The 17,969-nt window shown below is 44.7% G+C and overlaps 2 protein-coding genes across 3 annotated transcripts; both read left to right on the top strand.

The window, feature by feature from the left end:
* Nucleotides 1–30: 30 nt before the first annotated feature.
* On the top strand, nucleotides 31–5,245 carry inpp5ja (inositol polyphosphate-5-phosphatase Ja). The gene is made up of 12 exons (XM_071913525.2): nucleotides 31–677; nucleotides 1,652–1,759; nucleotides 1,954–2,062; nucleotides 2,394–2,510; nucleotides 2,932–3,107; nucleotides 3,221–3,332; nucleotides 3,534–3,643; nucleotides 3,764–3,974; nucleotides 4,109–4,246; nucleotides 4,392–4,457; nucleotides 4,552–4,656; nucleotides 4,778–5,245. The coding sequence occupies exons 1-12, from the start codon at nucleotides 31–33 to the stop codon at nucleotides 5,243–5,245; spliced, it is 2,367 nt and encodes a 788-aa protein (XP_071769626.2).
* A 2,507-nt stretch (nucleotides 5,246–7,752) lies between these two features.
* On the top strand, nucleotides 7,753–15,125 carry mat2aa (methionine adenosyltransferase 2Aa). Of its 2 annotated transcripts, XM_071913514.2 has the most exons (9): nucleotides 7,753–8,004; nucleotides 10,495–10,572; nucleotides 11,699–11,821; nucleotides 12,570–12,682; nucleotides 12,837–12,980; nucleotides 13,086–13,304; nucleotides 13,646–13,828; nucleotides 14,008–14,141; nucleotides 14,234–15,125. In XM_071913514.2, exons 1-9 carry the CDS (start codon nucleotides 7,914–7,916, stop codon nucleotides 14,334–14,336), a joined length of 1,188 nt encoding a protein of 395 aa, XP_071769615.1. In that variant the 5' UTR covers nucleotides 7,753–7,913; the 3' UTR covers nucleotides 14,337–15,125. The 2 variants fall into 2 exon arrangements, with proteins under 2 accessions (XP_071769615.1, XP_071769616.1); XM_071913515.2 differs by lacking the exon at nucleotides 7,753–8,004 and having other exon boundaries at nucleotides 11,701–11,821.
* Nucleotides 15,126–17,969: the final 2,844 nt, after the last annotated feature.

The following is a 17,969-nucleotide window of genomic DNA, read 5'->3' as shown; positions in this document are numbered from 1 at the left end:
AATTATCCATATGCTGCACCCTGCAGGTTGATGGATCGGATGCAGCAGAAACAAATCGGCACCGACCCGGCCCGGCCCAGAGTGCAACCCGGACACCATGCGTTCACAGAGACCAGTCCAGGATTACCGTCACAGCTGGCGGTGCAGGAATCCCCTCTCATCAGCCCCTCAGGAGCGCACAAGAGATCGCCTGGACTGAGCCCGGTGCAGGCTGCTGGTGCACCCACTAAACTGACAGACCAGATGCAGTCAGGCCACACCAGGTCTGGGTCCAGTCCGGCAACGCTAGCTAGCATTAGCCGGCCCAGGCCAACTGCTCTGGGAACCAAACCTGCTCTGAAGCCAACCAGAGTCTCAGAGGACCCCTCCAAGGATATGCATTCAATTCCAGTTTGCATCCCAAGACCCCAGAGTGCCAACACCCTGCCGCAGTCCCCCACAGAGTCCTCTTTCTCTCTTCACAGCCCTCAGTCTCCTCACAGCCCTCAGCCTTACACCGGCCAGCCTTACCTGAGCCCCCATCCCAACCTGCACCCGCCTCAGCCCAACCCCAGCCTGCCTTCCAGCCTCAGCCCCAAATCCAGCCTGGGTCCTCAGCCTCAGAGGACCCCTTCACCCGGGAGCACAGCAGAGAGCCAAACACAGATGCAGTCAGGGGGAGAGACCAATGACTACAGGTGAGACACATAATAATGATGCCTTTGAAGAACACTGTGTTCAGATTAGTCGGCCTCTGTCTTTTCTACACCGGTTCAGATTCTGTTCTTGCCTTGGTGGATATTGTTCCCTGTTATGTCTAAATACAGCTGCAGAAACAAACCTCTGTGACTGCAGTCGGTGGCTGTAAGAAAGCTGACGTGTGCCAGAGCATGTCACATGAATCAGAAGCCGTGTATTTCACTGAGAGCTTTACGAACCTGACAGAGAGACACAAGCACATTCTCTTGGCAGAGTTCCCAGAAACATTTCCTTTTGTGTTCTTCTCCCATAAACAAAGGCTGCTCGTAAAAACTCAGTTTAAATTTCTAAAACTGTGTTTATAATGGATAAGATACGCCAAATGATCTTCAGATTATAATACTGCATTAAACTCGGATAGTGCAAACCTCCTCCAACATTGAACAATTCTCAAACTTGCTATTACACCCAAAGACATCATTCCTATCACTTCAGTTTTGAGTTAAAATGATTTCTTGATCCTGTAGACATACCGTTAGGATTTGGAATAAAGTCTCTATCTCCGTTAGTTTCATAGTTATGGCTGAAAAATGATAATCGTCTAGAGGTTGAAATCACAGATCTGGATCACCACCACTAAAATCTAATGAATTGTTCTTTGGCTCAGGGAAATCCATTCATAAGTTTATATGAGATATGATATGATATGAGATAGATATCCTGCTGGCAGTCAGACAGGCAGACTAACAGGGGCAAAAGCGTGGTTTGAACTTAATTTTCTGTCTTTTTTTGTTTTTTTCCAGTGCTCCTGTCACACACGCACACACACACACACACACACACGCACACACACACGCACACACGCACGCACGCACACACGCACACACACACACACACACACACACACCTCCATGGATTATATCTATATATTTTAATGTAATGTGTCATTCCTGGCTCTGCTATCCTTTGACAGGGTGTACATAGTCACATGGAACGTGGGATCGGCTGTTCCTCCAGATGACATCACCTCCCTGTTTGGACCAAATGTCTCTGATGGCAGCGTTGACATGTTTATCATTGGGTAAGCAAGCGTTTCCGCCAAACTCCGTGCCAGAGAATCAGCCCACTGCGTCCACTGAGTCATATCTCTGTGTCCATTTTGATCTGTCCTCTCCTACTACCTACCGCTCTCCACACAATCCTTATTATTCTATTATTCGTATTGTTCCCTTTTCTCTGGGTAATTATATTTTTGTACTTTCTGGCACCCTCCAGTCTGCAGGAAGTTAACTCCATGATAAACAAGCGGCTGAAAGATGCTCTGTTCACGGACCAGTGGAGTGAGCTTTGCATGGACACGCTCAGTCCGTTTGGATATGTACTGGTCAGTAAGGAGTTAAAAATCTCTTGATACACGTTAGACTCTTGTGAATTATTTGTGGAGGCTTTTATCCCTCATGCTGATTTTTCAGTGCATGGTACTGCTATCTTTTATTATTATTGTGTCATAATAACATTTAATGACTGATGTTGGGATGTTAATAATTGATAATATTGGTATGTACAGTATATATATTTTATGTGAATGTTTTATATGACTAAATTCATTTTATAGTTGTATTGTCCTTTTTTTTATCATAACAAATGTGCAAATAAACTGACTATAGTTTAATCAATAACCTACATGTTGTTTTTCTTCCATTCCATCCCTATAGGTGGCGTCCCAGCGAATGCAGGGAGTGCTACTGCTGGTGTTCTCTAAATTCTGCCACCTTCCATTTCTGAGAGGTGTGCAGACAGAAAGCACACGCACAGGACTTGGCGGCTACTGGGTATGTGCCACGCATTGTAGAGTGCAGACGCAGAGACTAAACACCTTGTGAAACGGGGGTGTGTTTGTGTCTGTGTGGGTGGTGAGGGGTGGTGTGTGCTCCCTGCCAGCAGGCGCGTGCGTGCGTGGGTGTGTGTGCATATGTGAGTGTGTGACCTTCCCGTGCATGTTGATGTCAGCATCACCCCTGGCTGCTGCTGGTGCAGTCTCCTTCTCTTTGAGGTCAGTGCAGCAGCGGGGCTGTCTGGCTTTCTGGTTCTGTGACTCACTGGCTTCAAAACACCGTCCTCTTGTCCTGCGCGGCGTTACGGCCGATACGTGCCTCCGCGCCGGTTTTTAACGTCACATGCAAACATTATGCGCCAGGAATCCATTTCACACTGTGTTCTCTCCTTGCCCTTTCCTTTTCCGCTCGCTCCAAGGGGAATAAAGGGGGTGTCAGCGCGAGGATGACAGTGTTCGGCCACCCAGTGTGCTTTCTCAACTGTCACCTGCCAGCTCACATGAGGAACCTGGAGCAACGGATGGAGGACTTTGAGAGCATTCTGCAGCAGCAGCAATTTGAGGGAGGGACTGCCACCGGCGTGCTGGACCACGAGTGGGTGACATGATTTTCAGTGTCGTAATCGTATCCACTTAGATTAGCAGTTGTTGACTCCTTTTTGTCATCCTAGAGTAAATGAAACGCCTGTCTTTCCTCTGTCCCCCCAGTGTAGTGTTTTGGTTTGGGGATCTAAATTTCCGTATCGAAGACTACGACATCCATGTGGTGAAATGCGCCATCGACAGCAATAAGCTGCCTCTGCTGTGGGAGCGAGACCAGGTGAGGCAGCTTTTGCATCTCATCATTTACCTATGCACATTAGCCTAATGGAAGTCTTTTACCTGCTCGCCTCTTGATCACCATCAGTGCCAACAGAGGGCGCTTTAACACAAAATGAACCCTTCCTTCTGTCAGGTTGTATGAAACTCATCCAGGCATGTGTCCTCTTTTTTTTCCCCCCATCATTTGTCTACTCAACAGCTCAACATGGCTAAAATCACAGAGTCCATCCTGGATGGCTTCATAGAAGGCCCGCTCAAATTCCCACCTACTTATAAGTTTGATGTGGGCACTCACACATATGACACCAGGTTTGTCCAGTTATCTCCATGACAACGCTGTTTTAAGAGATTTTTCCAGGAGGCTTTAAACCTGTAGAACTGTTGCTTACCATGACTTCTGTCTGTCCCGTTCACTTCTTTTTCGGTTAGCACTAAGAAGAGGAAGCCTGCCTGGACAGATCGCATTCTCTGGCGCCATCGTCGCACCGGCTCCCCGGTTCCTACCCACAATGCAGCGCTGCAGCGTGGTCTGACCTCATGGTTGGGTGGGGCAACTAAAGTGACACAGCATGCATACCGCAGTCACATGGGCTACACTATCAGTGACCATAAGCCTGTTTCTGCCCTGTTTTCACTGCATGTGAGTTTAATATCAATTAATTTTCATTTACAGTGTCTATCACACTGTAACCCAGTGTCTTATATGTTGACACCTCTCTGTTTGCTTGGTTTGTTTTCTTAGGTTTTACTTATCTTTTCCGTTCTTTCCTCTAGTTCCCATTCAAGGTGGATATGCCCCTGGTGGAACTGCAGATAACCAAGGAATGGACTAAAGTCTCCGACGCTACAGTCAGATTCACTGTGGCATCAACCTATCAGCGCAGCTCATGGGACTGGGTAGCAATATACAAGGTAATTCTGATTTTGTTGTAGACAGAATTCACATCTGCAGGGCGATTTGCTTTAGATTAGCTCAACACCCTCCTGATGAATTCTTATCATTTGGTGGCCAGTATCAATATTCATAATTATTGCCATCTGTCATCTGTCTACGCAGGTTGGATTCAGACATCACAAGGATTATGTAGCATATGTGTGGGCCAAGGGAGAGCATGTGACACAGGTGTGCCGGATACTCTTTCACAAATTCAGAAGGTCTTTCTCTATTTTGTGCCACAACTCACAGTTCATTTCTTTCTCTTCCTCTCTCCTCTCAGGTGACATTTACAGAAGAGGACTTGCCAAGGGATGATGGGGAATACATCCTGGGTTACTACAGTAATAACATGAACACTATTGTTGGAGTGTCATTACCCATCCAGGTAAAAACTGCCAACTGCCAAAGAAATAGGACTCTTACTCCCACTTTTGAAGTCTCAATGAATGAATATACCTCTTCACTGCCCTCTCTCATATGACCATGTCCTCTCAAATCCTCCACAGATCCAGATTCCAGTCCACAGCCCCACGGTGTGTCGCTCCGACAGCTCTGACGTCAGCTCAGAAGATGACAGCACCCTGGTCCTGCTGGCTCCATGCTCCCGCAGCCCGAGCCCTAAAATCGGAAAACAGCACCACCGCCACCGGCGCAGCCGCAGCCCCGCCGTCCCTGCTCTTTCCTCTAACCCCCTTCCCTCCCTGCAGGGCCTCAGCCTCTGTCCTCGCCCCAAAGAAGGCCAGACGTGTAGCCGCTCACCCTGCTCCGCCGCTAAGAAGGAGCGGCTGGTCTCCCCCGACACCATCCCGTCGCCCTCCATCAGCCCCCTCAGTCCCCGCAGCCCCGTGTCTCCAGGCAGCGGGGTGACGGCCCCCGAGGCCTTGATCGCCGCAATCCTGGGTGAACACAGACCAGCTCAGGTTAGCCCCACAGGGAGCAGACAGATAGGAAGAGCAGGGGAAACGAGTTTATGAGAGCGCTCCCAGCAATGGCGGTGATGATTCAGGCAATATCCATGCATCCAGAGGCTGATCTGACCCCACACTGTCACTGTGCTCATAGAAGCAGCACATTTTATGACTTGTAATGTAGTTCCGCAACATTCCGCATTGTAGCCCGCCGGTTCTCTATTTCTGAACTTACTACCATCAGTGACTCCATCTCATACACTATGTGTACTTTGGAGACAGAGATTTGTCCAGACTCCCAACAAGTGCTTTTATAGACTCATAATCTATATCATATGTAAACAAACATACTGAATGTGAAACCAAAGTCAGAGTAAATCTGTGATGGACATTATCGTTATTATTGACAGAAGTGGATCCATGTAAATAATCTTGTATCAAAATCAGGACCCTGGACTGCGATGTTGTGTAACACCTCAGAAGTATTGATGGTATCATAGTTCACCTATTGTTTTGTGTGTGTGTGTGTGTGTGTGTGCGTGTGTGTGTGTGTGTGTGTGTAGCCCTATGTGTAAAAAAACATGTTTGAAATTAAATGTGTGAAACATACATTTTGGACCAGGTGAGAGTTTTAAATTTACACTCTATAGTTCTCGGTCTGTATTCATAAAATAAACAATATATCTAAGAATAGTGATAGGCCATTTTACCACTGCAGTCATCCTAAAGTTTGTGTATGGCCATGTGACTCGACCAGTAATCCTAGATCAGTGCTCTTATTCTTAGCAGCTTTTTGAATACAGCCCCTGGTCTATAGAGCTCAGTGAGTTGATGTCTAGACTATTGTGGTTGTTTCGGGTTTTGCTTTGGTCTCAAAGCAGTCATTGCTCTTTTAATTGTGTGAGAGTGTGAGAACAAAATAAAAACAAACAACCCTCAAAGTATCAGAAAAACATTTCCTGTTTACTGGATGAACACCACCTCACACTGGCAGGGAGAAGTGTATATTTTGTGTGTGTGTGTGTGTGTGTGTGTGTGTGTGTGTGTGTGTGTGTGTGTGTGTGCGTGTGTGTGTGTGTGTGTGGCCTACATGCTGGGGTGAAAGTGTTGTCAGAGAGAAAAAAAAAAGTCTTTATAAGCAGTGGATTTGAGACAGGACAGGAGCTGATAGAAAGCAGCTTATCCAGCAGGGAAATCCTTGATATGCTGAGGTGCTGCATACAGACAAATACCATGATAGAATCTGCCAATAGTCCAAATAAAAAAAACAAACAAACAAAAAAAACAGTCAGTCTACATGTCACACCCATAAATTGTTGTGTGGGTGTGTTGACAAAGTAGATAGTTGAGGTTTCTACCTTGACACAGATCGGTGCACACAGCTTATAGGGAGTTGTCCTGATGTTGGTAATAAAGATAATTACTCTTTGGATTAGCAAGCCGTTCTAAAACCAAAGCTAGACACAAGCGAGTGGAGGCGTAAGAAGGTGCACAAACAGAAAGGATATTCTTGTAGAATAAGCACCAGAGTAATAGTTTGTCAGTCTGATTGACAGCCAAAAATAAGGCATCTAATGTCAAATCTACCACTGTAAACATGTCTTGTGTTGGTTGATTTAATTCAGGAGTGCTGATAGTGATCCTAAAACAGTTGTAAACAGTTAACAGTTGTACTGGGCCTCTGTTACCCTGGCTGCCCAAACAGTCTGTCCTTAAAGAGCTTTATAGACCACTTCACTGTTCAGAAAGCACATGTGCAGACCTCCAACAGTTCCTTCATTACAGATCCACTGTAACAACTGGCATGCAGCATTTTGTTTCCTCCTCATATCAATGTTAATTGGAAACAGGCCTAATTACCTCATAGAAAGTCTGACACACTTATATTACCTGGGCCTGCCTTTCCTGGTTTGTAAATATGTTAGCTGTATGATTTTACAATGAGGTTTTCAAATGAAGGTACAAGAAAACTGGTGGTAAGTGTGGAGCAATATGTTATCTGATGTATGTCTACTAACAAATCAAATGTAGATGTTCTGCCAAAGTGAAATATCACTATAAAGATCACGGTCCTTCACCAAACAACCAGACAAGGCAACCTCCATACAAATTTTTACCAAGTGTTATTAGGCTTTGCAATTTCACTAATTACCCTTCCCTGCTGTTTGGCTCTCCTCTAGAACAACACATTATTTAGACTATACTCTGAGATCTGCTGATATTACAAAACTGGGTGTGCTCAAGTTTTCGAAAATCAGACTGACATAAGGAGAAAATAAGACATCTGGTGGGCTTGTGTTCGCCAAATAAGTTGCAATGAAACCTAGTGCAAAGAAAAACAATATACACCTCTCTTTGTATCAATGAAGTCTGACGTTATGATAATCATTGGTCGCATATTTACAATACATTTGGTCCAGGGACTTGTGTCTTGAGATCCCTCCCCTCTGCACCATATGGTCTCTCTTCAGCAAGACCATTGGCTGCAGAGAAAACACTTGGACGGCCTGAATTAAGTTCAGCCAAACATCGGCCGTCCCACTTAGTCCGCATTTTACCTGGCGACTTAAAAACCAACCCCGGCGTGGTGACTTTGTTTATGATCCAAAGGAGCCTTACAAACACACAAACACACATCTGGTTAGGCAACTGAATCAGCCGCACACACCGAGATCGCATAACTAATCGGCTAGTTTGCTAGCTAGTGTCTTCTCCAGCGGTTTTATTCGTTAAGATGAACGGCCAGTTGAACGGGTTCCATAACTCGCTCATTGATGAAGACTGTTTCCTCTTTACTTCTGAATCTGTCGGAGAGGGACATCCAGGTGAGTTTATTTTGTGCCTGTTTGGCCAGATTGTTTTCCCCGACCATAACAATTAGCTTTACAGCACACGTTAGCCTCTCATACAAGGTCATGGCTTGTTACTCTGCGAGGTTAGCTCACTAGCTAGCTAACTGTAGTACCAGAGCATCGGCGTGCCGCTGTCCGTCAGCTGGTCTCTGTCCTCACTCCCCTCCTGTTCCTCTGTTAACTCCGCTTAAAGAATAGCTACTTCACTTCCCTTTGTGATTCATAACTAACTTATATGCTAACATCAACAGACCCTTAAAGCCGGTCTTGTAGTCAAACTAGTCAAACTGAGCGGCCGTATGGTATTACGGGCTTGCTAAACGCGTCAGGCTCAGGCCACGCATGGTTGTCAGTCACATAATGTAGCCCAACGGAAGGCTGTTAACTTAGCTGCATTTTAAAACTGAGGAATGTTTCGTCCATATACATCTGATTAACATTACATATCTAGGTAGCTAACAAGATAGTCACAAACACGGCTAACGCAATGATTGTTTTTGTTGCCTAAACACAGACAAGTTGGTGAGCTAGCAAACCGTTAGCGGTGTTGCATCATTACAGTTTGCGTGTTACTGTAACATGTGGTCGGCAGGTGCAGGAGCGTCTGACTTGGTTTGTTGTTATCTGGTCGCTCGGTTACATCATCTCCAGTAATGTATTGAATGACCCAGTTTCCCGGGAAGACATCAAAATGTAACGTCGTCTGTATTACATTAGCCTACTCGGTGGTTTGACAATTGGAAGCAAAATTGTTGTGGTGAAAATGGAAATGGCATGGAATTTCAAAATAATCTTTTGCCGGTTTGGAAAATTTATGGGAATTTTAAGTGCTAACCAGTAAGCTTGGTTGCTAGTTGATGTAGTTGCAATTAATATTTCAGTTTATTGATTGTCCTAATAAGTGACAGTGAGCCAAAGTAAGTAGTAGTAGTAATTCAAAATAAGCTATTTAACAAAAGTTAAATTGGGCTTACAAATTGCACCTTGCCATGTAAAGGTCGATAACGGCATCAAATTTGATTACAGAAAATATTGAGGAACATTGTAGTACATTACAATGCAGTTTTCAGTCTTATTCATCGTAGCGAGTGGGGACAGCTCCAATACAACAGATTATAGGCTTACCACCATCCTAAATATAGGTACAGCAGGGGCTGCGTTTCAACTGTGAGTGTAGGTAGTCACATTCAGGACACTTGAATCATTCCGGTCTCTGGTTAGCCTCAAGCCCTAAAATTAAAAACCAGTACAGTACTGAGTGTAGGCTATTAATGGTATGCTTTAAAGTGTTCATTTACACTTGGCACTTCAGAATATTTTTATCTCAAGGGTCCAAAACAAGCCCTCTTATGTTTTTTGAAGCCAATGCGTCCAGGGAGAGACAATCCCTCTTTTCCCCCTACTGGCTGGCTGCAGTACAAACTGAAACTCCACCCACCTCAATACAAGTCAGTGGGACCGAGGCCCACTTTCTATGTAGAAATACAGTCAGTATTTTTCTTTTCTACTAGAAGTTACACTCGGAATAGCTTATTTCATTTTGTTCTAATGTCCCTGCATATGGTGTGTTTTTTTGTTTTTTTTATTTTAATAATTATGCCATTAGGAAGATATTGTGAATTTCAGTTCATGCAAGCCGGCATGTCCGCATTGTTGGCATTGAATACATGAGCAAGTTAACGTTAACCAACTCTGTGATAAAGAGCCGTAAACTAGAGTACAATACAGATTTTGGTGCTACTCTGGTTAGGTAACATCAAAATAAATCATAGCTTGGGCACTAGCAAGCAGTGAGAACCAGTTATAAAAGTTGAGATTTGATTGAAATAAAGTTCTGCATGGTGTCTATATGCCAAATTGAAGAGTGGGGCCCTATGCGTCAGAAAAGGTCTTAAGTCATATTCTAAGGGCTATGTACCTTTGCAGATAATCAACAACACATTAAATAGCCAGATTTTTGAATGAAGTTTGGTGTGATGTTCTCTCAACAGAAGATGGCACTTATATGGGCCTATCTTGTGGGACCAATTGGGCTGACTTGTCTGCAGTTGTCTGCTTCACCTGTTCGACCCTTTTACTCCACTGCGCAAACTCTGGTTCCAAAAATAAAACATTACGGCACCCAGAAACCAAACTTCCTGGGTGTCAAACAGTTCAGTCGAAAGTCAGTGGGTGACGTCGCAGTCACTTTATCCATTATATTCTACAGTCTGTGGTTTGTCCATTAGCAACAGTAGAAGGTAACATGGTTTGAGGCGTCTAGTAAGGCCACTGGTGCCACTACTCCCGGGGCTGTGAGTGTTACAGTGAAAATGGAATTTTGCCAGTCGAGTATTTTGCAGCTGCTGCTCATACTATCTTCCAAGTCCTCTGACTTATTACAAATGTGGAAACGATGCCTCTAACACAGTAGGAGTTCTGAAAAATAAAATGCATTAAACCTGCTTTTGTTTCACTCCACAGATAAGATTTGTGACCAGATCAGTGATGCTGTGCTGGATGCCCACCTCAAGCAGGACCCTGATGCCAAAGTAGCATGTGGTACGTATGTGGATTTTTAAGATGAGAAACTATCCTAAGGATTTTTTGCAGCTGATGTGGCCCATCTTTAAATAAACTGTGCACTCTGTTTTGTGGACTAATCAGTGAGGGGTTTTATGCTCTGTGTTGATATCTATGTACTTTTATTTTAATAGACTTTTTTCAGTCTTGCTGAAAAGTGAAGAGTACGAAATACCTCCTTCAGACTCAGAATCTGTAATTTTCGGATATGTTTGGGTAGATTAACATAGATTCTGACAAGCAGATGGTAAGCATGATTTTAAAGAAGAAAATACCATACCAACTTATAATGCTGGTCATGTAGTAAAACCTGCAATATGCAACTTTTTTCACATGAAAATAATCAATAAATAGGATATATTATACATGATCAGTCTGTGTCCGTCTGTGACCCTTTGTGAGCCAATTTCATTTGCCTGAAATTGGCATATACTATTTTCTGTGAGTGTGTGTCATATGAGGCAGCGGTGAGCTGGGTTGTGTTAGTTAGTAGAAGAACAGGGAAATCATAGCAACAACAACGATGGTGGAAAGCAGTAAGAAACTAAAGAACAGCGAAGGTAAACGTGCGGCAGACAAGACCTGTTCGAAAACACGGGTGAACATGGACATTGTTTTTAATTGCAGATTGCCTCTGTTCACTTTTTGCTTCTTCAATACCTGTTGTGGGCTTTACAGATGATGGTTACCTCAGCCTCAGGCTAGATGCTGTTTCAAAGTAGATGGCTTACCAAGATGAGTGACAGGTGTTGGGGTGGAGGAAGGTGGGACTAATACACTCCTGCCTCAAGGCGAAAAATTGCATATTGTAGCTGTAAATGTTTGCAAACTTTATCAATGTCAACCTCTTACAGCCTCAAAATACATTTAAATTCACATGCTGTCAACCCCTGTAACAAAAGCTCAGTTAATCGGTTTCAATGTTTGAAAGTCTTCAATCCTATTATTCAAAACATAAAACCTACAATGTGTTGTTTGCAGTGTACCACCCAGTGTGCTCAATCCCCTTTCACCTACTTGTGCTTAATTCTCAGTTTAATTCTACTCCAGCCTTACTCTCATGTAGCTGTAACTCCTGTCACACTGTATGTCTCTGTGTCCTCAGAGACTGTTGCTAAGACGGGGATGATCCTGCTGGCAGGGGAGGTCACCTCCAGGGCCAACGTTGACTACCAGAAGATCGTGAGGGAGACGATCAAGCACATCGGCTATGACGACTCCTCCAAAGGTATGGCAATGACAGTGAGTGGGCGCGAGCTTTGTGCGATGGCTGTGTCAAGTAAAGCTGGTAGTGTATGTGCATCTAAATCCCCTTTCACAAATGCAGCTTCACCCAGAAATCTTCTGCAAAGTGTCTGTTTCAGGGCGATGTGTCAACGGAAGCCCGAGGCAATATTGCAGAAACATTGATTTGGCAATTTCCCCCATCAAGACCTAGGGAAATTCCAAGGAATCTTGTGAACAAAAGCCACAAGATTCCTGGGTTAAGCAAGCACAGTCTTACATAATGCGCTTTCAGGTAGAGCGAGTGAACCAAAACTGGTAAAGTGAGCGATATTTATTTTATTTATTTTTTTCTCCAAAATGTATGGAAATTGGACAGTCTCTGAGAGACAAGGAAACTACTAGCCATCTGAGTGGAGGAAGAGATTACTGTGCACATTAATAATAGTAGGAGAAACCTGGCACCCGGCCGCAGGAGCTGCTCATTTACCATTTTTCTAAAATGAACAAGTGATGTTTTCCCTGGTGTACCTTAAATGCAACATCCGGCCTCTCCTCACCTATCCGCGACCGTCGTGTCATGTGTGAATGCATTCTACACAGAAATGTTACAAAGAGTATGAACAGGTAGTGCTGCTGGGAAACTTAACACGGCAGTCTTATTGGTTCTACCTGTGCATGGGGCTAAAATGCCATGGTGAGGTGTGTAATTGTAAAAAGATTAACTGAGGCTCAATTCTTCTCATTCACAGGCTTTGACTATAAGACCTGCAATGTGCTGGTGGCTTTGGAGCAGCAGTCCCCTGACATTGCTCAGGGCGTTCACCTGGACCGCAAGGAGGAGGATGTTGGGGCTGGTGACCAGGTCGGAGGGTTCTTAGTCGTGAATATTTTGCATTTGTGTATGGTCCACTGCTGGGTGATGGAGCCAGAAATGTGGTGGTAACGTAGTTTGTGATTTCGTTTGAGCTTTATTCATGACATGGTTTGTGACTGGTCGTTTTGCATCTCTGTGACAGGGTCTGATGTTTGGATATGCCACTGATGAGACTGAGGAGTGTATGCCACTCACCATTGTCCTGGCTCACAAGCTCAATGCCAAGATGGCCGAATTGCGGCGTAATGGAACGCTGCCATGGCTCCGACCAGACTCCAAAACTCAGGTTAGGCAGTGAAACGGCACCCGCACCTCGCCCCAGTCTGTCTACATTACTTAACGTGACATTATAGTAAACCTCCTCTTCCCCGTTTCTTCTTTTTTTTTTCAGGTGACTGTTCAGTACAGACAGGATCGCGGCGCCATGCTCCCTTTGCGTGTGCACACCATTGTGGTCTCTGTGCAGCATGATGAGGTTGTTCGTTTGGACGAGATGCGTGACTCTCTGAAGGAACAAGTGGTGAAAGCTGTGGTTCCCAGTGCCTACCTGGATGATGACACCATATACCACCTGCAGCCCAGCGGCCGCTTTGTCATTGGAGGACCGCAGGTGAGACCCGAGCCCCTTCCAAAGATCTGTTCCACTTCAATTGCCCTGCACACCATGCAGTCGCAACAAGAGGATTTACAGTTTCAACAGGTCACATTTCATAACGGACAAGTCTTGGGGATTTGGATTGGAATTCCAGTGAACACATGTCGCTAAGGGCCTTACCTAAAGACCACTGGACTTAGCACTTGAGAGTTTTGAGTTCTTGTAACCAAGTTATATTCCCATGAAAAAAGTTCAGGGAGCTGTGGAAAAATGCTTACACTGAACCATGAAAAAGGAACAAAATTATGCAAAATATATTTGGCTCCTTTGCTTAATATGTCTCTCCCTTCCCACAGGGTGATGCCGGTTTGACGGGTCGTAAGATCATTGTGGATACTTACGGGGGGTGGGGGGCCCATGGTGGGGGAGCGTTTTCTGGGAAGGACTACACAAAGGTAGACCGCTCCGCTGCCTATGCTGCCCGCTGGGTGGCCAAGTCTCTGGTGAAAGCTGGGCTCTGCAAGCGGGTTCTGGTCCAGGTGAGGATTAAAGATCATGTCACTGTGTTAAGCAAATGGTGCTGGCTTGCAACTTGGTTATGTTTCCTCTGTTCGGGGTGGGGAGATATAATTGTTGGTGTATTGATTTTTATTTATTTTCCCCTTACCCAGCCCTAAATTTTATTATGTTTGTGGATAAACTTTGAAAATTGTTTTAGGTGTCATATGCCATTGGAGTTGCCCATCCCCTCTCTATCTCCATCTTCCACTATGGGACGTCCCAGAGGAGTGAGAGGGAGCTGCTGGACATTGTGAAGAAGAACTTCGACCTCCGTCCAGGAGTCATCGTCAGGTATCGTGCAGTATCAAATTTCACAGTTTTGGTAACAAACTTGTGTTTCAATTTTCCAATTTTACCACTGAGTCATTGTTTCTCTCCCCCAGGGAGCTTGACCTGAAGAAGCCCATCTACCAGTGCACAGCAGCTTATGGCCACTTCGGCCGTGAGGTCTTTTCATGGGAGGCGCCCAAGAAGCTCAAATACTGAACCCCCCCCCCCATCTAATCTCCCAGTGGGCCGTAGGTGTACTACAGAGAAACCTGCGTGCCCCCCACCCCACCCCACCCCACCCCACCCCACACCGCCACAGCCTCTCCTAAATGGAAAGATGTCCTCCCCTGCCCCTTCCCCACCTGTACTGTACTCATCCTTAAAGAGAAAACAACAGAAACTTAGATGCCAAGATAACAACTGAGATGAAGGAATGGTTCCTTTCTTATGTAATGCATCATCATAAACCAAAAAGAACGTGCCAGCTTTTACTGATCTTCATTCAGGCGGCTTGTCTCATTTTTCACTAATGTAATTCCAAATTCCTGACAACATTGGTAACTTACTTTTACCGTAATAATTAACCATGGTAAATTAATGATAATAAGCAATATGTTTGCAGACCATATTTATTACTCAGATTTCCAAAATGACATTGGAGGTAAATGACTATATCTTCATTTTATGACATTTCTGTATATTTCCAATACTTTCCAGCTTTTAAATTCAGAATCACTGTACAGAAATTGGCTTTAGAAGTCTTCAGTGGTTGGTATTTTCTGTTGCTTTCTCTTTGATGGCTTGCACTCTCCTTAAATATAAACTGCAGTCTTTCACTACCTGACTTTCTTGTGTTAATGATGGTTTACCATCACAGAAATGTCAGCTCTATTCTCTCCACAAACCTCACCCTATCTTTCTCTGTTTTGAGAATTTAATGGCACAAATAGGGTTGAAGATTGCTTTAAGCCGCTGCACATAACAGGATGTAAATCTATTCCCCTTGGTAAATGGACTGCATTTATATAGCGCTTTTATCTAAAGCGCTTTACAATATGCCTACATTCACCCATTCACACACCGATGGCAGCACACAGGGTGCTGGCGCAGGGTGCTGGCGCAACCATCGGGAGCAATTTGGGGTTCAGTATCTTGCCCAAGGACACTTCGACATGTGGACTGGAGGAGCCGGGATCGAACCACCGACCTTCTGATTAGTGGACGACCCGCTCTACCTCCTGAGCCACAGCTGCCCTCCCCTTAAAACTTTTTGATTTATATCAGAGTATGATATACAGTATGCCAATTGTCCAACTAGGCAAATACTTGACAAGTAAGATACTTTTAAGTCGTTTTCTTATCTGTGCCGTCCCTCCAGACCACGGTTTTCTGACGTGTTACAGAGAAGTCAGAAGCTGCTAATGACCTTGTGGTTATGTTGGGCTGCACAATGAAGTGACACCTCCGTTACTGTAGTATTTATTTTGTTGGTTAAAACACCATGTGAATGTTCCAGATGATGTTCAGTTTGTCTTGTTCTACTGACCAAGATAAAGGCAAGGCACTCCCCCTCCTCAGGCGGTGACACTGGGTGTAGCTACAGAGAAACCCGGGCTCTGTTGCTCCTGGGCAGGGGCTGCCTTTATCCCACGAAAACACCTTACTTGAAATTGACGTGTTATGTTCGGCTGTCTTTTGGGACCTTACAAAGTTTGACAAGCAAGGAAGGACGACTGTGAGAAAATGTGAGTCATGAGTCACTTTTTGTGTCTGAAAATCTGTCTTTCCACTCAAGTTGCACATGTATAGGGACCTGACCTCTCCTGTGTATTTGACATGGATAGCTTTCGCAGAAGATACACCAGCTGTGCACCGACTCACATACACCCCATATAAGCGGCCGGCTTGTACAGAATTATCGATCATTTTTATGTTCCTGCCGAGAATGAAGAGCAGAGCTATTGGAGCAACACAGATTGAGAGAATGGGCAGGGAACAGTCAACTTTGTGAGTGTAAATCATGGTTTGCACTTCCCTGGATTGTTGCATTTGTCTTCTCAGTGGAGTTAGTAGTTTTCTATGGATGATGGCTGTTAGACTCTTAGTCTTGCAGTGCTACAGGTAGTTTCCTATGACTGCTGGGTTTGTAGCTTAAGAAGAGGAATATATCTTTTTTGCTGTAGGGTGATGCTGAGATGTGCTACCAGTGTGTGGCGGCTGCTTTGGTGAGAAATAAGCCTGACAAACTGCTCACCAAAAGAAGGAGAACATTTACCATTTAGTCTAGCATTAGTGGCAGCGTAAATAATATACACCAGAATACATGAGTTCTCGTCAGAAATCCCTTCTGTCTTCCCTCTCCCGTTGCCATCTGAGGGACTCAGGAGGAGTTCTCTGTGTCTCTGCCTCCTTAGCCTAATGGTGGCAGCAATATCTGTAGATCTGTTGTCCCTCATGTACATGAACCCTAGAGGCGTCTCCTGGGTCTGTAGCTGTGCGCGCAGAAGCCTCAGTTGGAACATCTAGACAATGTTGCCTAGCAGCCTAGCATCTTTGGGCTGATTTGAGCAACCTTTCCACTCCTTCCAAGCTTGTCTGAGTGTCTGGCTGAGCCGTCGGGGCCTGAAGCGTCCGGCCCCAGGCTTGGGCAAACGAGACATGGTGTCTGTCAGCCAAAGGGTGTGTAAACAGTGCATATTTTATACAGCTCATTTGCCATGGGCTCTAGTGCCCTGCTGTCATTGTCTGTAATTTACCGGCATGCATGGTTGTCTTGCTTCTGGACCTGCACAGTCTCTTTGCTCTGTGCCTTAAGAGTCCTGCATACATGGATTATGTAACTGGGTGGAGAGATGGTCTTGATGCGGTGGAGAAGATTAAGAAGTAGCCATTGCTTGCTGCCAGAAGAGAGTATCTCTCCAGTTTGACGTCGCTCTGAGACTCGTTACAGTCAAGGTTTTCTACGCAAGTTTGTCCCTTATATGGACTGTGCACAGCTGGTGTGTCTTAACGAATTGTCCACATCACGTAGCCAGGTGGCGCCAAGTCCCCATACAATATTTAACTGGATGGAGAGAGATGTTTTTTTACTCGGATAGCAATGATAACCCTCCTTTTATAGTTTGCCTCTCTTGGCATCACCTTGTGGCTCCTAGAGTGTAATACAGAAAAACTTCAGGTTGCAGCCACAGAGTGGTGCTGAGAGCATCCTAGATGTATTCATGTTTGGGTGATGATCTGGTGACATGACTGGGCCTCCCAAAAGATATTTTTTAAAATAAGTTTGAATCTTCCAGCTTGCCCACAGATGGGGGCAAACGTTTGGCTGGTGTTGTACAGAGAAACCAGCCTGTTTACATGCTCTCCTGTGGGCCTTTTGAGGAGCAGTTCAATTTATTATCTCTATGCTCAATAATTTAGAAAACATGACAAGTGGGTCTGTCAGTCCAGTTACTGAAAGTGTAAAAGTGCCTTTTCTAATTTTCTGCCCTTCCCATATCCCCTGCCTTCACCTGCCTCCTTCCCTACTTACCTCACCTGTGAACTACAGTAGCTGTATGACTTCCTTCAAACTCCTGAACTCCTCGGCCACAACTCAGAAGTTGAATTACTGTCCTACATGGTCAGTATTTGAATAAAGATTCTACCCCAAAGTTTTAAATTTGTCCTATTGAATAATTACATCACATGCTTTGACTATAGATTTGTTTGTCTTTTCTTTTTAAACCCTTCATGACGAAGCATACACAGTAGTTAAATTGTCATAGAGCACTTCAACAATGCTTTGTGCTTGGTATTCAAGCCTCATCAAGTTCGGATTTCTTCTTTTTATTTGCCCATACATGTACT

Source organism: Centroberyx gerrardi, chromosome 2, assembly GCF_048128805.1.
Source record: "Centroberyx gerrardi isolate f3 chromosome 2, fCenGer3.hap1.cur.20231027, whole genome shotgun sequence".
In the NCBI taxonomy this organism is placed as follows: Eukaryota; Metazoa; Chordata; class Actinopteri; order Beryciformes; family Berycidae; genus Centroberyx; species Centroberyx gerrardi.
The sequence above is the reverse complement of the archived record's forward strand: the minus strand, read 5'-3'. Positions and strand labels throughout refer to the sequence as shown.